This window comes from Lycium ferocissimum, chromosome 8 (assembly GCF_029784015.1).
Source record: "Lycium ferocissimum isolate CSIRO_LF1 chromosome 8, AGI_CSIRO_Lferr_CH_V1, whole genome shotgun sequence".
NCBI classification, from domain to species: domain Eukaryota; kingdom Viridiplantae; phylum Streptophyta; class Magnoliopsida; order Solanales; family Solanaceae; genus Lycium; species Lycium ferocissimum.
In genome coordinates this window covers 31,986,871-32,011,359 of record NC_081349.1, presented here as the reverse complement: position 1 = coordinate 32,011,359, position 24,489 = coordinate 31,986,871, and the positions used below count along the sequence as shown (strand labels likewise).

General features: G+C 36.3%; 1 protein-coding gene, 1 long non-coding RNA gene and 1 pseudogene across 2 annotated transcripts; 2 read left to right on the top strand and 1 right to left on the bottom strand.

Moving 5' to 3' along the window:
• On the top strand, nucleotides 1–6,713 carry LOC132068046 (uncharacterized). Its single transcript, XM_059461508.1, has 4 exons — nucleotides 1–124; nucleotides 1,921–2,064; nucleotides 2,161–2,251; nucleotides 6,521–6,713. Exons 2-4 carry the CDS (start codon nucleotides 1,951–1,953, stop codon nucleotides 6,649–6,651), a joined length of 336 nt encoding a protein of 111 aa, XP_059317491.1. The 5' UTR covers nucleotides 1–124; nucleotides 1,921–1,950; the 3' UTR covers nucleotides 6,652–6,713.
• Nucleotides 3,040–4,945, top strand: LOC132068047 (uncharacterized). Its single transcript, XR_009417306.1, has 2 exons — nucleotides 3,040–4,172; nucleotides 4,211–4,945. It is a non-coding gene; the product is annotated as an uncharacterized LOC132068047 (long non-coding RNA).
• On the bottom strand, nucleotides 6,685–6,799 carry LOC132069042 (U6 spliceosomal RNA; annotated as a pseudogene).
• Between the last annotated feature and the right edge of the window lie 17,690 nt (nucleotides 6,800–24,489).

The window sequence follows — 24,489 nt, the reverse complement described above, 5'->3', positions numbered from 1 at the left end:
AAATTACAAAACTATCCCAATTCCCATTACCTCAAGAGCTGTATATCTTTTCTCCCTTAAACCTCATACCTAAAACCCTGCAACCACTAATCACTCTTAACAACATTGCATTCACAATCTTGAGGTAAAGCTCTCACTTTTTTTTTTTTTAATTCAGTGTTCATTGTCTTGAGTAATTCACCAAATTGAAGAAAATTTTACTAGTTCTATGAATCAAGAATTGATTTTTATCCATATTTTTGTGCTAAATTACATATATGATGAGAAAAATTCAATCTTTTTCTGTTTTCTTTTCTTGTTTTGCTCAAAATCCAAACCCCATATGCTAATTTTCCCAAAAAAAAAAAAAGGGATATAAAAGTTTCAGTTCCCAGCAATTCACCAAATTGAAGAATTTTTTATTGGTCCTATGAATCAAGAATCAATTTTTATCCATATTTTTGTGCTAACATTACAGATATGATGAGAAAAATTCAATCTTTTTATGTTTTCTTTTCTTCTTTTGCTCAAAATCAAAACCCCATATGCTAATTTTTCCCAAAAAAAAAAACTGTTTTTTTTTTTTTTGGTTAGTGCTATGAATCAAGAATCGATTTTTTGTCCATATTTTGGGATACTGTGCTAAAATTACATATATATGATGAGCAAAATCCAGACTTTTTATGTTTTCTTTTCTTGTTTAACTCAAATTTCAAACCCCATATTTTGATTTTTCCAAAAAAGGAAAAAGGGATGTAAAAAGTTTCAGTTTTTAAGTACCATATAGTTCTATTTGTTTATTTCAATGCTCCTTTTTATTCAGTTGTATCATTCACAGCAATTCACCAAATTGAGAAATTCTTATTAGTCCTATGAATCAAGAATTGATTTTTGTTCATATTTGTAGTCACTGTGCTAAAATTACATATATATGATGTGCAAAATCCAATCTTTTTCTCCTTTCTTTTATTGTTTAACTCAAATTCCAAACCCAATATGCTGATTTTTCCAAAAAAAAAAAAAAAAAAAAAAAAAGGGCCAAAAAATTATTCTTCAATTTGGTGAATTGCTGTGAATGATACAACTGAGAAAAAAGGGAGCAGTGAAATAAGCAAATAGAACTATATGGTACCTAAAAACTGAAATCAAGAATCGATTTTTTGTGCATATAAGTGGTTACTGTGCTAAAATACATGTATATGATGAGCAAAATCCAAACTTTTTCTCGTTTCTTTTCTTTCTTTAGCTCGAATTTGAAACCCCTATAGAAGTCTCAGCTGTTAGGTACCATCTAGTTCTATTCGGTGGTGGAGCTAGGATTTTCACTTAAGGGATTCAAAATAAATAGAAGTACATATATGAAGAAGCTGAGATGATTCAACATTTACTGTATATACATAAAAAATATAGTTCTACTCAGTGGCGGAGCTAGGAATTTCGTTTGAGGGGATTCAAGATAAATAGAAGTAAAAATACGTAGAAGCCAAGGAGATTCAACATCAACTGTATATATATATATATATGTAATTTTTTGAGGATGAACTCCCTTCTGTCCGGTACCGTAGCTCCGCCCATGGTTCTATTTATTTGTTTCTCTGTAAACCAATGGTTGAATCGGCAAATCTATTGGCCGGACGTCATTTGTTTCTCTGTGAACAAATGGTTGGACAAATGATTTGTGCAATGTCTTGGAAGGAAGAATTTACTGTATTCCCTCGTTTTGGTTGAATTTTGGGGCAGAAACTAATGGGTTTTCACAGAACGAACAATAAGTTCTATCAAAACATTTAGTACTAAACTATACATTGTCCTTCTATGACTGTAATCAAAATGATCCTTCTGCTGCTTGAGTTACTTATTATAGGTGATCTTTGAACCTCTTGGCTTGCTCTGACTCTGTGTAGAGTGATCTAAAAGGCAAGACACGTTTTATTTATTTAGGTCTTTGCAACAAAATAAAGCTAGCTGCAAATGGAAATTTGCCCAGACTGTGGAATTTTATTGCAATATGAGTTGCCTTATATGGACCGTCCAGCCAGATTCTTTTGCCCTGCGTGCCCTTTCGTATGTAACATAGAGAGCCAGGTAAGATAACTAGAAAACTTGTCATAATCGATACTGCTGCTGGCTTTTTGTTATCCATTCAGCAAGTTTACTTTTTTCTATTACATGTTTTGATAGCTTAGGATGAAGAAAAGACAGCCTTTGGTTAAGAAACAAATGGATCCAGTGATTTCGACAGATGACATGGACAATGCTTCGACTGCTGAAGGTATTTTCATTATTTGCTGCCATTGCTGACACTTTACATTCTAACAATTAGTTGTTCTTTGAGTTAGTAATGTCCTCTAACTAATAGAATAAATCTTGACCAACTTTTCCTCATCTAAAATTAGTAACCAAATCATTGCTGATTTTTGGAAACCTTCGGAGTACGAATAGTTAGAGAAGAAAGTTAAACATATACAATATCACGACCATGTTCTATGATGTAAGTGACTTCCGATTTCTTATAGCTACTGTCTAGAACATACCAAAAAATTGAATGTATGTTCTAATAATTGGTTGTCCATTGAGTTTAATGGGCTTTAGAACATAGTAACTTCTCTTGAATGCTTGTATTATAAGGGTAAAACAAAACTTAAAGTATCAGTAAATATAGGCCCTTCTTCTAAGAAATTGTAATGACTTGAATGTTCTGATAAGATTGTAAGTTAATGCTTCCAATTTTTATTCTTTTAAGTAACAGAAGAGTCTTTTTTTTTTTTTTTTTTTTTTTTTTTGACATATTTGTATATTTATATATATATAGAGACTACACAAAACTGTGTAGTCCCCCTAATTACAGATTACAAAAGGGTAAGCATCTGATCCGCTTACCCTGTGTCATCTCACAAAGATTCTAATACATCAGAGATTGATTCATTATCTTCTAAACCTATTCCTTTACACCAAAAGTAGAACAGCCCTGTGTGCTGTTGCACAGAAGCTGGGTTTACCCTGTGGGCACCCGAAGGGTAGCGGCTGCGGGTTCCCACGTCATCAAAAAAAAAAAAAAAAAGAACAGCCCTAAACACTTCATTTTAATCTTCTGGAAATGGTTGGCTTTGTCTTCAAAACATCTTTGGTTTCTCTCTTCCCAAATTGTCCTCCAAATGCAAGCTGGAATAATCTTCCATCTCATTTTCTGAATTTCATTACTGCCTTTTCTGTTCCATCATGCTAGCACATCAACTATCTTACTTGGCTCCAGAGAATCCCCACTATAATTGAGGAACATCCTCCATAGTTGTTCAGTCAGTTTACAGTGCAAGAACAGATGATTAATTGTTTCAGGTCCCTCACCACATAGAAAACAACTGGAACATAGATGATGACCTCTCTTACAAAGATTGTCCGGTGTGAGTGCTTTTCCTCTAGCTAGTAGCCACGTAAAACAAGATACTCTATAGGGAACTTTGACTTTCCATATCATCTTCCAAGGCCAACACCCGATCTGATTGTTGAAAAGGTTGAGTTCTTTGTAGGCTGATCTGACTGAGAATTTTCCTTGATTATTTGCTTGCCACTTGATGCTATCCTCAGAAGTTGTGATTCCTGTGAATAGCTCCAGAGTTTTGAGGAATTCTGTCAGCCTATCTATTTCCCAATCATTCAAGCATCTTCTAAAGATCAAATTCCATCCTTGGCTGCTCCATATCTCCCCAATTGTTGCATGTTGCTGCTGAGATAAAATATGCAGATCTGGAAAGAGTTGTTTTAGAGCTCCTTGACTTAGCCATTTATCCTCCCAAAAAGATATCTTCATGCCATTTCCAACTTTAAAGCTTACCTTGTTCATGAGTTTAGGCCACAGGCTCCTCATTGACTTACACAGACTAACCCCATAAGGACCCTCCACAGTCTTGGTTGTCCATTTACCTTCTATGTCATACTTTTCTTTGATCACCTCTTTCCATAAAGATTCTTCATCACTAGCAAATCTCCATAACCATTTCACCATCAAACTTTGATTCTGGGATTTCAAACTTTTTATGCCCAATCCCCCTTCCTTTTTGCTGACTATGATATATCTCCATTTAGCCAGGTGATACTTCTTTTTGTCACTGTTTCCTTCCCACAAGAAATTCCTTCTCAAAATATCTATCCTGCTCAAAACATTCCCCGGGATTGGAAATAATGACATCATATATGTAGGTAGAGCATCAAGAACTGAATTGATCAAAATTAGTCTACCACCCGTTGAAAGTTACTGACTTTTCCAGCTTGTTAGTTTCTTTTCAATTTTCTCCAGGACCCCATTCCATATTCCTACTGACTTGCTTTTGGCCCTCAAAGGCATCCCTAGATATATTGTTGGTAATTCACCTATTTTACCTCCAAGAATATCAGCCAAAAATTGGATCTGGTTTACCTCATTAACTGGATAAATAAAGCTTTTGGTCCAGTTAATATGTAAACCAGATGTAGCTTCAAACAAAATAAAATTACTCTTAACAGTCACTTGTTCAGAATTGGCGTCACATAATACAACAGTATCATCAGCATATTGTAAATGTGAAATCTCTCACTCACTGTCAGCACTAGATTTCACCTTGAAACCCCTTATCCAGTGGTTTGCCTGAGCTTTCTTCAGCAAGTCATGGAACCCTCCATAGCAATGATAATAAGGAAAGGAGATAGTGGATCTCCTTATCTCAAGGAAAGGAGAAGAGTCATATAGAGATACCTTTCCCCCTTGCTTGCTTCTGATTTTTCTTTTTCTTTTTGATAAGATACAGTAATTATATTAACAATAGCAGTGCCTAGGGGTAGTGCAGAAGTAAAAATAGAAGCTTGATGCAACTTCCACACCATATCTTTTGACTGTAATTTCTATTTTAAGCTTCAGTATCAGCAACTCTTCATAAAAGGGTAGTTGCATCTTTAATTATCTGTTCAAATTTGTTTTGTCCTTTTTATATTCTGGGATGCTCTTGCTGGTTGCCGATTGCTGGCAGTTAAGGATTTAAATCTAGGTGGTATGACATATGCTGAAGCTATTGGCTAGTAGGGGTGTGCATCCTGTAGGCAGATTTTGGCATATTTCACTTTGATTTTTTTGGTTTTGTAATTTAGAAAGCCAAAACTTTTGGGAGAATTTTTCATAGGAAGGACAGTGTGAGAGATTCGGGATAGTATTTACTTTTCGGTATTCCGTTTTTGCCCAATAATGAAGCATCTAAGCTGAAGCTAGTCAACTCTTTGAATTTAAAGTGAAGAAAGGAGTGGAAAACCAACTATGGAATTGGAAGGGGAGATACAGTTATTTGCTCTACCATGATATATTAACCTTATCCTCCTAGAGCCATTTTTAAAAATAACCGTGGTGTCCAGCTCAGCTTTCCAGCCTCAACTAATTCCACAGGTACGTGCTATTCCACCAACACCGGTATCTGGTCAGTGTCCATCAAAGCCTGGGCAGATGAGAAAGAAATCACCCAGTGATTTTGTCTGTCCACTTCATTGACCACCAGGCCACACCCTTGGTTGCTAGAGGCAATTAAACTTATAATACTTCCTATTTTCTCTCCTTGTATTATCTAATCAAAGTTCAACTCCAATACTCTCCCTCCTCTCATTGAACAATTATTGATGATACATAAATATTAGTGAAAGCCTTTTTATAGATTACCTATGACGATCATTTTTAGATTAACCTGAGGGAATCTATGGCCATTCTTTCAATTATCATGTTAAGGTTATTCTGGTATGACTTATGACCAATCTCACTATGTGAATTTTTTAGGCAACCAGAAATCCTATGCTATCAGTAAATGGTTAATATTTCTAGTATGTTCATCGGATATGGACTTCAGTGCAACTTCCTTATTTCTTGAAGTCGTGCATATTTTTGCTCCATAAATATAATTTGATGGAAATGGTTATTTTTCTGTGGATAGTATAGACTCTCAAACCCATGCTTTTGGAATGATCTTTGGTTAATATATCTGCATGGTGCATTCTATTTGCTAAGCCTTTAAAATATTTTAGCTCTATTTGCTAGACCGTTAAAACAAAGTCTTGGTGTTTGCAATGCTAGTTTGGGACAATTTGATTCACACTTCTGTTGATTTGTTATATTTTCAAACAAAAATCTCTTTGGTTTATCTTTTCTGTTCTTCTCCATTTTGTCCTTTTTCTGTATTTGTTATTTGGTCCCATATGAATTGGTAGTTTGGCATTTTTAATTTTATGATCTTGTGAAGCTAAAAGAAGATTCTTAGTGTTTTTTGTTTCTTAGAAGGAGAAACTTCTCTTTGTGTGTGTGTGTGTGTGTGTTTATGTGATTCACTTTTTAGTTGAGACATGTAAACAAGTCCAAGAGAATCGTTTTGCCCTAGGTTCTGATGCTTAGACTTTATATGCAAGAGGCATTAAAGTTGCCTGGACATTAAAAAAAAAAACATATGCTGTGTTTTTTTCCGACGCTTCACAAAATTTAACGCTAATGTGCATCTTTTTTTTCTTGCCTTTTTGCTGTTTTATTCGCTCTTGGCAGTGCCGTGTCCAGCGTGTGGTTACAGGGAAGCAGCATATTATCAAGTGCAGATAAGGTCAGCAGATGAGCCAATGACTACATTTTACAAATGCAAGAACAAGATGTGTGGGAACAATTGGAGAGAAGACTAAAATGGTTTTAGGACAACTGTATCTTTCAATAGTACTGCTTGGGACCATTTCTCAGTTTGTGCTTGTCATCCTTGCGCGAGCGGGGATCATGCTGATCTTTGCTGATCTTCTCTGTGTCGTTCCAATTTAATCAATGTCCCTAGAGGGATCTGTGTTATGCAAAAGTTGTGTACTCTAAGTCCAAAGTTTGATCCCAAGAGTCTAATTTGATCGTACTGCTATGAAATTTTGTCACAAATCACAATGTTTTTACAAGGTGTTGATATGATGCTTCATCTCTTTTTCTTTAAGCGTAAAGCGAGGAAAATAGGGCAGGCTTTTTTAAAGTGAAGCGCACAATTTATAGGTAATACAAAATTAACGGACTTAGGTTTGAATATCGGACATAGGTTATCCAACATGGACCAAAAAAAAAAAGGTACAAAATTATGAGATATAGTGTTTGAATATCATATGCGGGCAAGAATAGCAGTGTGTGGTAGTTTGATACTTTTTTCAAATTCGCATAATACTTGTTATACCGTTTCGAAAAAATAACAAAAGCTAAATATAAAAAATAATAATGTTATCGATGGGAAGACTGCTTGAGCTAACTTTTTGCATTTGTTAGGGTATTTAAAAGTTAATATATGTACATAAATTACTTATCTTTCTTGTCTTTATAGAGAAGGGCAAAAAAATTCTTTTCATTCAGGAGTTTCGAAAAAATAACAAAAGCTAAATATAAAAATAAAAAATAATGTTATCGATGGGAATCGAACCTAGAACGGTACCCTAGGACTGCTTGAGCTAACCTTTTGCATCTATTCAGGGTATTCAAAAGTTAATATATGTACATAAATTACTCATCTGTCTTGTCTTTATAGTGAAGGGCAAAAATTTTCTTATCATTCAGGGGTTCGAAAAAACAATAAAAGCTAAATATAAAAAATAAAGTTATCGATGGGAATCAAACCTAAAACGCTACCCTAAGACCGCTTGAACTAACTTTTTGCGTTTGCTCAGGGCTTTCAAAAGTTAATATATGCACATAAACTACTCATCTTTCTTATCTTCATAGTGAAGGGCAAAATTTTTCTTTTACCTAATCAATTAGTGGTGTATAAAATCATACTATTTTCTAGATATTACTTATTTTTTAAAGTTCCCCCTACAGTAAATGTAGAGTTCAAATCTTATTACTCCCTTTAATTTCATTTTTTTGCGCGGACTGTCCTTCTTTGGGGGTGATATTTAATTTTTACCCCTTAAATTGGTAGTCTTTAATATTTGTCCTTCGCTTAACACCTGAGGTCCCCCCCCAAACCCGAACTTAGTAAAAAAAAATAAAAATCGCAAGCCATAAGTTGGGATTCGCAGGGCTTAGCAGAAGTTTGACTTAAGGCTAACTTGTGCCCAAAGTTAGGCCTCAAGGCAGAGAGTTTATATATATATATATATATATATATATATATATATATATATATATATATATATATATTTTTTTTTTTTTTTTTTTTTTTCCCCTTAAGGCAGAGTTTGAAACATTAAGGCACTTGCGAATTCCGACTTATCCCTTGCTATTTTTAATTTTTTTTAATTTTTGACTGAGTGGGGTTCGAACCTGAAACCAAGATATTTGTAACGAAGGCCAACAATTAAAGACCATCCCCAGCGAAGGGCAATCCTGCAAATTGCCCCTTTAATTTCCCTTTTCCCTTCTCCTTTTCGATCCTCTTATTACGAAAAATTTTAAAATAAAATAAAAATGAATAAAATATTTTTTGGCATAGCTAATAGAGTTCAAAAAACATATGGAACTACTATTTTTTTAATTCCAATTTGAACTTGTTGCTATTAGATTTTGTCACAAATCACAATGTTTTTACAAGGTGTTGATATGATGCTTCAACTCTTTTTTCTTTACGCGTAAAGCGAGGAAAATAGGGCTGGGTTTTTTGAAGTGGAGTGCGCTTCGTTTGGGGTGAAAATTTTTCGCTCATATTTGAAATCTTTATTTTTATTTCGCATAAACCCATAAAACATTTTATGGGAAATACAAAAACGGACCTGGATTTGAATATCGGACATACGTTATCCCCACATCGACCAAACAAAATTATGAGATATAGTGTTTGAATTTCATGTGTAAAATGTGTAATTCTTTAACAATCGTATCTTTGTAAGAATAAAATTTCATCGCAATGTGTGCTTGTCTTTATATTTATCCCCGCGACCAAACAAAATCATGAGGTATAGTGTTTGAATATCATGTGTAGGTAAGAATAGCAATGTGTGCTTGTCTTTATATACTCAACATCTTTCTTGTCTTTAAAGTGAAAAGCAGAATTTTTCTTTTACCTAATTAATTAGCGCTATATAAAATCATACTATTTTCTCTAGATATAACTTATTTTTCAAAGTTCCCCACACAATAAGTGTAGAGTTCAATTCCCATTACTCCCTTTAATTTCCCTTTTCCCTTTCGATCCCCTTATTATGGAAATTATTTTACATCGAAAAAATGAATAAAATATATTACATCATAGCAAAGTGAGTTCAAAAAAACATATGGAAATACTAGTACTTATTATTATGGCATAATACATAAACATGTCCTCAAACTCGGCCTCAGCTGGCAAGTATGCCTTCCAACTTTGGGTGTGCACAAGCAGGCACCTCATCTTGTTTCCGCTTTGTCAGTTCAACACTCCAACTTACAAAATGATCATCTAGACGCCTTCAAAATTTATGTGCTACGTCAGCATTTGTGTTTACGTGTTCAACTTTATACAAGTTGAGGTGCCTACTTGTGCACACTCAAAGTTGGAGAGCATACTTGCCAGCTGAGACCAAGTTTGAGTGTCTGTTTGTGTATTATGCCTATTATACTTGCTCATCGTATCTGGGCGGGGCGGGTGAAATGGAGGCTCGCATCTAGTGTACTGTGCGCTAAGAAAGTGTTGCCAAGGCTTAAAGGAAAATTCTACAGAATGGCGGTTAGAGCGACCTTGTTGTATGGAGCAGAGTGCTGACTAGTCAAGAACGCCCACGTTCAAAAGATGAGTGTAGTTGAGATGAGGATGCTCAGATGGATGTGTGGGCATACTAGGAGGGATATGGGCAGGAACGAGGTTATACGGGACAAGGTGGAAGTGGCCCTGGTGGCAGAAAAGATGAGAGAGGCGAGACTAAACGAAGCTGGTTCAGGCATGTGAAGAGGAGGTGTGTGGATGCGCCAGTAAGGAGGTATGAGGGGTTGGCTATAATAGGAGTTAGGAGAGGTAGAGGTAGGTAGAAAAATGAAGTAGGGGAGGTGATTAGACAGGACATGACACAACTTCAGCTTACTGAGGATACGACCCTACATAGAAAGTTGTGGAGCTCGAGGATTAGGCTAGAGGGTTAGTAGGTAGCCTAGTGGTTTTCGTAGCAGTAGTATTAGGTAGTAGTCGTGTAGTTTCGTTTCTTCGATATGTATTACTATCTGTTACCTTATTTGCTTTTTATCGTGCTATTTCTGTTGGCACATTTCTCTTGATATCATGTTTTGTACTTTGATATTTGTTGTCACATCATTGCCTTTCCTTTCGAGCCAGCAGTCTATCGAAAACAACCTCTCTATCCCATAAAGGTAGCGGTAAGGTACGTACATCTTATCCTCCCCAGACCCCACTTGTCTGACCACACTGGGTATGTTGTTGCCTACTATTATTATTATTATTATTATTATTATTATTATTGTTGTTGTTGTTGTTGATGATGTTGGTGCCAATACGGGAGGAGAGGACCACGAGAGTGGATAGGAATATATTTTAAAGGAAACTCATAATACAAATTAAATACTAATGACAACTATACATGCACAATGGAACAACTTAAAAAACATTTTATAAATCTCATGAACTCTCATTTCAACTAATTAGGCAATCTGATGATTAATCTAATTGAGCTAGTGATGTTGATGAGTCATTAACCAATAGAAAATTATCATTTGATTGCCTCAAGATTGGTTCTTTTCTTTTTTTTCTTTTCTCTTTAAATTAATCCCTTTTAGTTAATATACTAATCTTTTTCGCTAATCGTGACACGTACATCAACTAATTAAATTAATCATGATTAGTTATTTGATTTTCCGCAATTTGTTTTGGTAATGAGACAACAAGAATTGAGAGGTAAACTATAATCTTTTGTTTTGTTTCTTTAATTAATCCGTTTTCGTTACTGTACTAGTCTTTTCCGCTAATCGTGACACGTACATCAACTAATTGAATTAAGCATGATTAATTATTTTACTTTCCACTAAATTTTTGTAATGCGACAAAGGAAACAGAGAGGTAAACAATAATCATTGTCCTTATCCTAAATTATGGCCACGATAATTAGGATTTTTATCTTATAAGTAATAGCAAACATGAAAAAAATAACAAAATAAGTACACTTTATTTGATGGCCCATACTCCATTGAAATCCATGAAAAAATCCCCCTTTTTCGTTTTTATTTTTTGGAGTTTCTTTTTTCAACATTTTCAAACATAATCTTACCCAAGTGGATTTCTGGTCTAAGTGTACAATTTTAGCCCAATTTTAGTTAATAAACAAAATTATACAGGACACTATTCATTTTTTGTTGATAATATTTTATGACTTACCACTTATTACACTATATGGTTCGTTCTGAAAGTTGAATATGTGATTGTATTCTAAAGATTTACTACACATTATGGCTTTTTTTAATATATATTTTTCATCCGGTATCTGGTATTGACTTTGAGGTCTCAATTAATCGAATCTGTCGCGTAACGCTCATTAAAAGAGAAAGCGTTTCATACCATTCTTGAACCCGAAATATTTAATTATGCATTGAGGGATCATGTCCATCTGATAGACTCTAAAGCCTATAAAGATGACAAATAACATGGTCAATACAATTCAATAAGTGCCCAATTTATTTAATTCTTTTTTTAATCTTTATCTAGCTAGGTTGAAAACTCATATTAATCCTGTTCTCTTTATAATTAAAATTTCATTTTGACAAAAAATACTGATAAATTTCTCAAACTATGAGTTTATGAAATCTTCCTCCTTATAGGGCTATAAAAAAAAAAGTGAAAATCTAGAGTAAAATTGCATAAGGAAAAGAGAGGGTGATGCAATCCTATTTGCCCCAAGGTCACCTAAATGGAATCAAGGCGAGGAGCTCCAAGGATCACAAGGAGTATACATGAAGATGAGCACTCGTGAGCATGCCTTGGCATCATTTCGGAGAACCCAAGTGTGGAAGATCGCATGGGAGGACAAAAGGGAGAAAAAAAGGGAAGAAGGCACAACATGTGACACAACAGTAGTGCCACATGTTGAACCTGCGTGCCACATGTTGAACCTGCGTGCCAGTAGCACCAACGCAGAGTGTGTCAGTAAATCTGGGGATTTTGAGGAGCACAACATGCAACGGAATAGTAGGGACGCATGTTCTCGCATATGAAGCCATAAATTGTGACATCCGGATCTTTTGGGTCAATTTTGCAAACTTGAGAGCCACTTTTGGGCCTCTTATGTAATAATTTAGCCTAAGTTAGTTCATTTCATGGTAGAATATTTTGATTATTAATAGTTTGAGATTGTAAACACTTTGAGTGTGAGAGCTTGTGTAAGCCTTGGATTGAATTCTTGTTGGGAGGATTGGTTATTAGGGATTCCAAATCCCTCTTGGTCATCCTAAGAATTTGTTATTCCTTTTGATTTTAATTTAGAGGTCTTAGTTTTCTATAACTTGGGTTGCTAAATTGAGTCTTAAGTTGTGTCAAATTATCTATCTCTTAATTTTTCTTGCATTTCTTGTTGTTTTCGTTCTTAATCTGGCATCAAAAGGAATAGGTAAAACAAATAATTTTTCTTCAAAATTACAAGAAATTAAAGATACAACATTGCTCTATCATTTTAAAAATACAAAACAAGACGGTAAAAATGCCTTGATCTCCCAAAACCAACTAAGCTTAGGGAGTGAAACTTTAAAAATAAAAAACATGAAATAAATCAAAATAAGTTTTGAATCATAAAAATATGAAGCCAAGCATCAGACTTGCCTAAGAGTACATTTCTTCAATATTTCATCCTCTCGCTCTTGCTCTTGTCCTCCTTCTTGCTTCTTTCATTTCAACATAACTTTCTGGGAAACGAACGTGAAAATATACTTCATGAAAACTCTCACTTTCATGAAAATAACAATAATTATCACTATCTAACATCGTTATAAACTCAAAAAGAGATTTTTAGCCGATTGCTTAAAAATATTAAGATTCCAAAAAGAAAGAAAAAAATGGAGGAAAAAGAAGATATAAAAATGAAGAAGAATAGTAGTAGGAGGAGGAGGAGGAGATAAGAGTTTGAGTAGCAAAATGGTGGAATATTTATAAGAGAAAATGGATACCACATAGCTCATAGGTGAGAAACTCAAAGTAACAAAGGTGTTTTCTTTTGTTTTATATATTTAGCTTTTTATTTTTTGGTGGAACACAATGAAACCACATCAATAGATATATTATATGCCAACTGGATACCTAACAAATTAATTGATAGGATTAAAACTATTTTAACAATTAAGGGCACTCTGTGTCACATGCATGTTTTTTGTTTTATATCTTTTCCTTTTTTAAATAACCGCGGTGTTCGAGCAAGTTTAAGAGCACATCAATTATATTATTTATCAGGTATTTGCTATATCTTCACTATTATAGATATTTATATATGTGTCTACTTATCGTATTTTTATCCTTGCCCGGTATAGTTTTGTATGTAGCAGGTTGTTTCGAACGTTTTCTAGAATAGCTCTTCTAAGCCTCGCGAGTATTCCATTAGATACATATCTATTACCTCTCACCAAAGATAAGCCCTAGGTAACTTTGGCAACCAAAGCTTATGCAAATGAGAATTAATCGTTTATAGTGTTTTTTGCCTCGGTTAGAATTTCAACGCTGATCTTCAAGATTTAGACCCACTTCAATATATTATTCTTTTCCCACCAGATGTCAAATACCTACTTTGGGGCTTTGACTGATCTAGGTTCGCGCTGCATAATGCCCACTAAAGGAGAAAGCACTACTTATTAGAAATTTTTTCATTTTCAGGAATCGAATCCAAAACATCTACTTCAGGGTAAAAGAAATCATATTCATCCCATCATATCCCTTCGTTATTTCTTTCCCAGTATATGTCATGGAAAATCTTATAACTAAAGAACATGTATAATTTATGTAAAGTGGGAAACTAAGGGAAGTAATGTAATAGAAACGACAATGAAAAAAAGGTGCAAAAGAGGAGGAGAAAAAGAAATATGGGAAGGGCGTAGGGTGAAGAAAAACAAAGGGCGTAGGGTGAAGAAAAACAAAACTTTGGCCTACTCAGATCAGATCAACTTTTAAAAGTTGAAAGTAATTTTTTTTGTTTTGTTTTGTTTTGTTTTATTTTAGATCTTCATGAATTAATACTCGCTGGCAATTATGATTTAGGGAGATGTAAGATTTGTAATATTTTTTAGTTTCTTTAAGGTCTTATATTCTCTGACCTTTCTATAATAATCATTCTCTATAAAAATATTTCATTATAATAGTTAAGCTTTTTTAAATCGATTTTTAATGTTATGTTATATTATATATTTTTTAAAATTTTTGCTATAGCCATCAAAATATATCCAGACAAATGACGCCATTATAGAGAGATTTTACTGTATTTTCATGTACCCATATTTAAAAATTTACTAAATTTATTACAAGCTTATGATGTACATCATTTGTTTGGTGGGGGGTTGCTATTTTAAATTGGATTTGGTGATTTATTGTTAGTGGGGAAAATAGTGACAATATTTTGAGATGTTCATATCAACTATACTTTGTCCTGGCGGTGGGTGATTCAATTATGAGTTTAGGATATTATAAAACTAATTATTTTTGTGGGTCCTGCCCACCCAATCATCCCCGGTTTCCCAGTGTAGGGATAATCAAAGATGAATCTCTAATCCACTAAACAAGAAAAGAAGATTGGACAATGCATATTTACTTTTTAGGCCAACTCAATTAAATTTCATTATTCTTTGTTTACCTTGTGACAACTGACTGACTATTTTCTTTCATGCTAAATTCCCACTTCACCCAAAAAAGAACTTTAAACTATAAAATAAACTAGAGCTTCCCTAATAGTACAGACGTTTGAAAGGACATTTTATTGCTGATTACTTGTTTTACTAATTATGTGATATTTTGGTGGCAAATTATTAGCTATTTCGAAAATTCATTGCAATTATGTGGCCATATAGTCTGTAGCTAACATGACTTTATTATATTCATTGTTAATCTGTTATTAAATAGGATTAGTGACGGCTTTTGCAATTTAGGGGACGGTTTCTCTTTATATGGTGATAGTTTTAGGTCAAGTGTCTCATTAAAAAAAAAAAAAAAAAAAAAAAAAATTGGTTGGGGGTGGGGGGTGGGGGTGGGGTTGGGGGTGTGGAGTAGAAATGAAATTGCTTGTATTTAATTAGACATGCAGTCCCCACAAGGCCACAACATTATGATTTTTTATGAAAAGATTGTTTTTCTTACTTCTATGTGAACCATGCCCAATGCTTTTCATATATATATTTTAATTACTGTCCAAATTCCTATGAAAATAATTAAGTAGTATTTAACACTACATTTTCACTTTCTAGGTGGGGGCATATAGCTTTTGAATTGGTTCACTAAGTGGACACGGCGGCTGAAGAATTTGAAAGTTTAATTTCACCAAATATTTATTTTTATTGAACTAGACAATTTAATCACTGTTAGTTAAAGTTATGCTAATAATACATGTTACTTAATGCATAGTTAAGTAATAAATGTGTGTATAAAAGACGTGTCATGTATTCATTGATTTGATTTAAATACCAAGTGCGAGTATGTTTTTACACATTAAGGGTGGAAAAAAATATATACAAAATCATGTTACTTACTCCCTCTGTCCCATATTAGTTGTCTATATTACTAAAAGTATTTGTCCCAATATACTTGTCCATTTACAAAACTAAGATAGAATTAATTAAACTTTTCCTATTTTATCCTTAACATTATTGTTTTTGAAAGTTACCAAGTGTCAATTAGAGTGCTATTTGTTGGAGAAATATTAGGGTAAAGTAGTAAAAATACACTTTTAATTATGATTTCTTAAAGGACGTATAAAAGAGAAAGTGGACAAGTAATATGAGACGGAAGGAGTATAAGGTATTAGTAACCGTGAATCTCTATGACAAGTATACTCTTTCTTTTCTATTTTATATGACGGTATATATCTGACCACAAAATTTAAGGAAAAAAGGTCTTTTGTCACAAGCCTAAAATATATTTAGAACTTAGAGTTGAACAATGCCATGACATCTCTAAGGCCATAGAAACATGTCATTAAAGAAAAATAGGAAGATAGAGTTAAGGAATTCCAAAATATAAAAACATGTTATTCTTCCCGAAACACCATAAAATGGGAAGAGCCAACAAGTGTTTGGGAGTTTTTAAAATTTAAAAGAAACCAAACTCATAATAGCAAGTCGATATTCTTGATATGACAGTAAAAGTGGAGTGAAAGCCGATCTAAGCAAGATCCAAAGACGTTAATTGGTTCACTAAAGGGATTAAAACCAAAATGATCGTCAAAAATACCATTAGAAGAACCTTTTCAACACTTAAAGAGCAGAAAATGCTCTCGGCGCACGATAGCCCCTTTTGCTAACGTGCACCAAATCTACAAACCATAGCGAAGCAAGGTCGAGGACGACCCAGAAAGGACGAGGCACTGCTTCAGCTAGCTCTATCAAAGGATCGTAACAGGGAAGGGTCCAATGGAAAGGTGATTTTGGCTAAATCACCACAAATGGCTACGCGGGTTACCATAGTCGAAACCCCTAAATTGGTAATGCCGAATTCGGGGTTCTCTAGCCCTGTACCGATGCAGATGGCAGTGGAAGCTGGGTTTGGGTCTACGTGCTTGACACCACTATAAGAGGCTACTTCGGAGCTGGTCCCTGAACAACATAATGGACACGCACAAGACAATGGGCCTCCTGCGATGGTGGAAGATATGACGATGGAGGAGGAAGTGCAGAACAAAACTTGGTCTAATATGTTTGCGATGAACCGTACTGCTACCTCGGGCCTTCCTTTGTCTTACATCCCCCCAATGATGATTGATGGTAAACCCATGGTGGTTCTAGAGGAAGCCGAACTTGCGGAGAAGACGATGGAATGGCAGAATGCTCTAGTTGTGTATGTGCTAGGTGAGACCCCAATTTACTTGTACATGTTGAACTACATAGCTCGATTTTGGAACTCAGTTGCAGACCCTACTCTCTATATGCACGATGATGGTATTTTCATAGTGAAATTCTAAGATAGAGATGATAGGGACGAGATTTTGTATGGGGGACCATACTCTATAAGTAGCAGACCTCTAATCCTAAAGATATGGACACCTGAATTTGACTTCAAACAGGAGCTCCCTCATGTCATGCTAATTTGGGTGAAGTTCCCCAATCTCCCGGTGAATTGCTGGGGAACCAGTACATTAAGCAAGGTTGCTAGTCGATTGGGTAACCTGTTGTTTGCAGATGAATGTACTGCAAAGCAGAAAAGGTGGCATACGCTAGAGTGTTGATTGAGATGAATGTCACACGAGTCCTGCCCACGGAAATTGAAGTGATTGATCCAAAGGGTAGAGTTTTTGAGCAGGATGTGGAATACGATTGGAGACCTTTTTTTTGTAAGACTTGCCTTAGGTATGGCCATGAATGTAAACTAGAGGATGTCAAGGACAAACCAAAGCAAGATGCAAAGAAATAGGGCTTTAAGGGGAAGCGTAGAGATGCAAAGAAGCGAGCACACCAAACCGACCCAGCATCGGAAGTAGCAACGAAAGTGATTGAGTATGCTAAGCATGTTGCTGCAGTGACTGCAACAGAAGTCATACCGACTCTGGACCCAACCCCTGCTGAGGCTAAATCAGCAACTACTATCAAACAAAGAGGCCAGCGGCAGCAGAAAGTATGAAAAACCAACAGGGAACAAATGTTACTCGGAGAAGGCGGACAATGCAATGCAAATACAGAAGAAGCCAACTTCCTATGCTTTGCGCATTGGTTCATCAAAGCTCACTTTTAGAAATTCCAAGTACTTCATTGAGCATGAGCAACAATTTTTCTCTCCACGATTGAGGACAATTTGGGGTTTAAAAAGGCTGATAAGACTCCTGATGGGAGGAATAAATAAACATGTCTGTGAATTGGCTTATATGGAATGTGAAGGGCATTAATAGGCCCTTTAAACAGAAAGAACTTAGGAATTACCTAAATAAACACAAGATTAACCTTGCTGGTATCTTGGAGACCAAAATAAAACAACACAATTTCAATAAGAGTATGGCACAAGTAGCATAAGGGTGGAGCTATACACATAACTACTCCAAAGCTGATAGTGGTAGGATATGGATACTTTGGAAGGCTGCTGATATAGGTTTGATCATAGAGGAGGTACATGATCAGTATATACATGCTAAAGTCATGGACAGGGCTACTGATTTCCAGTGCCACCTGACTGTAGTATATGGTAAGAACACCATAGAGGAAAGGAAGAGCTTATGCGAAGGAATACTACAACTTGGCCAAACTATTACTGACCCCTGGTGCATGTGTGGAGACTTTAATCCTCCTTTACTCTATACAGATAGAATTGGTGGACAAGGCGTAGCTGCTCATGGAATAAGGGATTTTTAGCAGGTGATTGATCAGTTTAATCTTGCTATTATGAAAACATATGGGAGAATGTCTACATGGTCTAATGGACATGTATGGAGTACTATTAGTAGAGCCATATGCAATGATTCATGGGTCATTCAGCATGGTCACATTACTGCCCAGTTTAAAGAGAACATCTTCTCTAATCACTCCCCCATCCACATTGAACACCATAGCCCTAATGGGGGAACAAAGAGACCATTCAGATTCTTGAATAATCTTGCTGAGCAGGAGGAGTTTTTGAAGACAGTAGACACCATATGGGGTACTCCGATACAAGGCAATGACATGCACAAAGTTTGGCAGAAACTCAAGCTATGTAAAGGACCTTTGAAATCCTTATTGCAGAATCATGTAGGTAGCCTAGATAGGAGGGTTCAAGAGGCAAGAGAAAGATTACACATTATCCAAACACATGTGACACAGACACTGAATACTGACTTAGACCCTGGATTGGCACAACAGGAGAAAGATACTCAAGCAATACTGCAGAAATGGTCTGATCTCCAGGAGAGGACACTTAAGCAAAAGTCTAAAACACATTAGATCAATGCTGAAGATGGAAAGAACAATTTTTTTTTCATGTATAAAGGCAAGATCCAGTTCCAATAGCATATCAGTACTCAAAGATGGCACTAGGAGAACATAATCTAAGCATGAGGAAATAGAAAGAGAGATCCTGCAATTCTATAAGGGGTTACTTGGTTCTCAAGCAACACAACTTCCAGCAATTGATGTGAGAATAATGAGAAATGGACCTAGTTTGACCCTCACACAACAAAGGCAACTTTGTCAGCCTGTCACCCAAGGGGATATTAGGACAGCCCTGTTTGGTATTGAGGAAAACAAAGCGCCAGTAATTGATGGCTACAATTCTTGTTTCTTCAAGAAGGGATACAACATTGTACAAGATGATGTTTGCAAAGCAGTGCAGGAATTTTTCCTGGAGAATAAGCTACTTAGACCAACAAACAATACCCTTGTGACATTGATTCCCAAAACATCTCATCCTGAGACAGTGATGGACTTCAGACCAATTGCTTGTTGCTCCATATTGTACAAAATCATATCAAAGGCGCTGTCCAACAAAATCAGAGGGGTTATTGATCGATTCGTGGGACACAATCTGTCACGACTCAACTAAAGGGTCATGACGGGCACCCGAAGCTAGGCCCCCAAGTACCATCTTTCAGAATTATCACCAACTCAACCTGAACATACACTATTCTCAACACAAGCTTATCATGACATGATCTTCAATCACTCCTAAAAATATACATATATGCACAAGCCCACGAGGCTACAAATGATATACAAGACATACGCTAAAGAAATCATAAAACATCTACTACCCACACATATGTATCTACGAGCCTCTAACTGGAGTACTGAAATTATAAGGAGGGGACAGGACCCCGCCATGACCCAAATATATACATAAAAGAGTATACCAATAAGCTGAAACTCCGAAGTAGTGGAGTGCTCCTGTATGACTGCTGATAAAGCTCTTAAGCGTCTGTGCCATCTCCCTATCTACCTACGGGCATGAACGCAGCGTCCATAAAAGAAAGGACATCAGTAAGAACAATGTAGTCAGTATGTAAGACATGTATTACAACATAATAAAGAAATAAGAAAGCATAAGATAAAGATATAACCTGTAATTGATTGCCTTTTAAGGTGGAGTCATGCATGCTAACTTTGTATTTAAAACATCATCATATCATATATACATACATAAACTGCCCGACCATATGGGTACGATGTGATCATCATTAGCCCGCGTCTAGGGTTACCATCTCATGTCGCCCACTAATGGTGTCTGTACGGCCAACTAGGCACGATGTAACTATCATCATAGCCGCCCACTTACGCCCGGCGTAGTGGTGTCTGCCCGGCCAACTAGGCACGATGTAATCATACATATACATAACATAAAGCATGCATGAGGGCCCAAGTGAAAGCTACAACTCTATCGAGGTGATGTAAGGTCGGTAACATCCGATTACATTATGGATCAAACATCATCGCTAGGTCTCACCTTGAAGGAACTAGTATCATGAGGTGAGATGGCCAACAATGAATAACATCAAGGAAATTATGAAGTAAGATCGTTAAGTTCATAATAGCATCAAGTCATAAACTTTGGAATCTCTAGAAGTAAAATCATCATCAGCATTATCATAGAACACATCTTATCTCTTTCTCATAAGAAGCTCTTAAGAATCTTTAACTTTCATCTTTTGGGATATAAGAAGGTCATGAAAGTATAGAGAGGAAATCATAATGTAGAAGTCATGCCTTTGAAAGAAGGGGACTAGACGTAATATACCTTTTACGTCTCCTTAAGGACTAAACGTTCTCCTTCCAAGCTCACAACTCCACATTCAAGAGAATTCGTGCTAAATTTGATCATTTAAGACATGCTTAAGTCTAAACTAAAGTGACTAAGAGCTAACGAAAACTGGGCAGCATTTCCTTTGTTTCGACAACTTCCTCCATTTAATAAACAACTCCCAAACATCAATAGCAACACCCACAATATTATAGTTAATAGACTTCTTCAAGTTAAATATTTTTCAATACTCAAAACTCCTTTTCAAAGTCATCCGTAACCATAATTACAACACAACACCATGTTCATTCACATATAGTACTTCCTCAACACCCTTAGTATCATTCATAACAAGATCATACTCATAGTTTGCTAAGAATTATGACTCAAGTTAACTTTCTACTCAAAATCTCATTATTTTCATATTTAAGCTCATATTCTAGTTTCTTCTCTCATCCAAGTCTTTCAACCACTCAATTGCTTTTAATAATATGGAAAGGATGTAAAACTCACCATTGATCATGTAAAGATGAACTTTGGATGAATATACTTCCCTTGAGAGAAACCCTAACTTCAATACTAGAGGAATTCTTGACTTCTATCAACCCTAGTGAGCCTCTTTTGCACTTGATCCTCTTGATTTTTGGTAATTAATCCTTGTTTTCTCTTGAATTTGTGTGATTATAGTGGAGAGAATATTCTAGAGCTCTCAAGACTTATGGAGAAGGTGGAAACTGAAAAATAAGAACAAGGGTCGTCTATTTATAACTGGAACTAAAAAGTTCCAGTGAGGCGGTGCGACGAGTGTGTCGATGACCCGTCGACTTGCTCCGTCGACTTACGCCTGTAGATCTCTGATTGCAGAAACACGTTGACAGTACGTAATAACTGTCCGTCGATATGTCGACGACCCGTCAACGCTGACTGATGTCTACAGATTTCCCCGTTTCAGTTCAGATTGCATCAATTCGATTCGTTCAACTTTCAATCTTGTAAGTTACCAGGAATACCTGCTGGTACATTTATACACGGGGTAAGATAGTTTCTTCCCCCAAAATTCAGGCTCGGGTCTCCATTCCTAGGGCGTACCCGACTAGGAACCATAAGTTCTACTATGACGAAAACGAGAGGCGTAACATTCTCCCCCCCCCCCTTAAAAACATTCGTCCTCGAATGTTGGGTTCTCAGGAATTCTACAAAAATTCTGTCAGAGTTTCTCCTGTAATATGGCACTACCATCCCGTCACAAAGAACCCAAAATATATTGTCTCACATGGCTACAATAATAATAATATAAAGCATGGCCACCACGACCAAGAAAGCATCAAAAGGAACATTGCATACCTGAGAATAATGGCGTCTCATCCTGAACCTCTTCTGGGGTGTGGAAACAATTGCGGATATCTGGACTTCATCTCTTCTTCTTCTTCTTCCCAAGCCATCTCTTCTCTATTATTATTTCTCTACAGGACCTTAACTGAGGTTACGTCTTTAGTTCTGAGTTTTCGCATTTTTCTATCTAATATGGCAATGGGTATTTCTTCATAAGCCAATTTCTCGATAACTTGAACATCATCTACAGGCATGATCCTGGAAGGATCTCTAACACACTTACGGAGCATCGACACATAAAAAACTGGGTGGACTGATTCAAATCCTGAAGGTAGATCTAATTCATAAGCCACTTGGCCGACTTTGCGCACAATCTTATAAGGTCCAATATACCGGGGACTAAGCTTACCCTTCTTGCCAAATCTTATTACACCTTTCATTGGCGACACTTTCAGGAATACCCAATCATTAACTTGGAATTCCAAGTTTCGTCGACGGTTGTCTGCATAAGATTTTTGACGACTTTGGGCTGCCAACAACTAGTCTTGGATTAGCTTGATCTTCTCTACTGCCTGTTGAATCAATTCTGGACCTATTAGTTGTGTCTCTCCTACTTCAAACGACCGAATTGGCGATCTACACTTCCTTCCGTAAAGAGCTTCATACGGGCCATCTGGATACTGGAATGATAGCTATTGTTATAAGAAAATACGATAAGTGGCAAATAATCATCCCAGTTACCTCCGAAGTCTAATACACCTGCCCGTAGCATATCTTCCAAGGTCTGAATAGCGCGTTCAGCTTGTCCATCCGTCTATGGGTGAAATGCTGTGCTAAGTCTCACTTGAGTACACAAACCTTCTTGAAAGGACTTCCAGAAATTAGCTGTAAATTGTGCCTCTCTATCGATGATAATGGATACTGGGACACCATGAAGTCGCACTATCTCTCTAAGGTACAGCTTCGCATAATCTTCTGCTGAGTAGGTAGTTTTGACTGGTAGAAAATGAGCTGACTTCGTGAGTCTATCAACAATCACCCTTATGGAATCATACTTACGCCGAGATCAGGGCAAACCTACAATAAAATCCATGTTGATCACTTCCCATTTTCAGGTTGGAATTTCCATTGCCTGCAACAATCCTCATGGCTTTTAATGCTCTATTTTCACTTGTCGACAATTTGGGCATTGGGCTACAAACTTCGTTATATCTTTTTTCATGCCGTCCCACCAATACATTGACTTGAGATCATGGTACATCTTTGTCACTCCTGGATGAACGGAATAGCGAGAGTAATGGGCTTCTTGCAGAATCTGGCGGTGTAATCCTGCAATAACTGGAACACATAGCCTGCTTTGATACCTAAGAATCCCATCTGCAGAAGTCTCAAATGGTGACTTTTCCTTCTGGGGGAGTGAATCTCTATAGTGACTCAACTTGGGGGCTTCATATTGGCACTTTTTCACTTTCATGTCTAAGGATGAGACAACTTGGTCATGAACAGTAACTCTTGCATTGCTCGAGTCTATTAAGCGGACTCCTAGGCTAGCTAGCTGGTGGAGCTCATGGACTAATTCTTTCTTCTTCGACTGCACATTACATAGACTACCCATAGATTTACGACTGAGAGCATCGGCCACCACATTCGCTTTTCCGGGATGATATAAGATACTCACATCATAGTCTTTCAATAGCTCTAACCATCGCCTCTGCCGTAGATTCAACTCCTTTTGCTTGAAAATGTACTGGAGACTTTTGTGATCCGTATAAATATCAACATGTACACCATACAAATAATGTCTCCACATCTTTAGTGCATGAATAACCGCAGCTAATTCAAGATCATGGGTCGGATAATTCTTCTCATGTTTTCGCAACGCTTTTGCCGGAAGCATAGGTAATAACCTTACCGTGCTGCATCAACACACAGTCCAACCCAACACCGGAGGCGTCACAATAAGCAACATAGCCTTCCGATCCTTCTGGAAGTGTCAAAACTGGGGCTGAAGTCAATTTATCTTTCAATTCCTGGAAACTGCGCTCACGAGCATCGGTCCATTGAAATTCTGCCGATTTCTGAGTTAGCTTCATCAATGGTGCTGAAATAGAAGAAAATCCTTCCACAAACCTTCTGTAATAGCCTGCTAATCCCAGAAAGCTACGGACCTCTGTAGGTGTTGTAGGCATTGGCCAAGTCTTCACAGCCTTACTTTTTTGAGTATCTACTCAGATGCCGTCAGCTGAGATAATATGACCCAGAAAAGTTACAGAATTCAGCCAAAAATCGCATTTTAAAATTTTTGCATATAATTCTCGAGTCCGAAGGATTCCAAGAATAGTACGTAAATGATCTGCATATTCTGCTTCTGGTCGAGAGT

Excerpts from the sequence above, each read along its gene's own strand:
- LOC132068046 (XM_059461508.1), top strand. The coding sequence starts at position 1,951 with ATGGAAATTTGCCCAGACTGTGGAATTTTATTGCAATATGAGTTGCCT. Across the intron at positions 2,065-2,160 it reads TATGTAACATAGAGAGCCAG|CTTAGGATGAAGAAAAGACA; the intron begins GTAAGATAACTA and ends ATGTTTTGATAG. Across the intron at positions 2,252-6,520 it reads CAATGCTTCGACTGCTGAAG|TGCCGTGTCCAGCGTGTGGT; the intron begins GTATTTTCATTA and ends CGCTCTTGGCAG.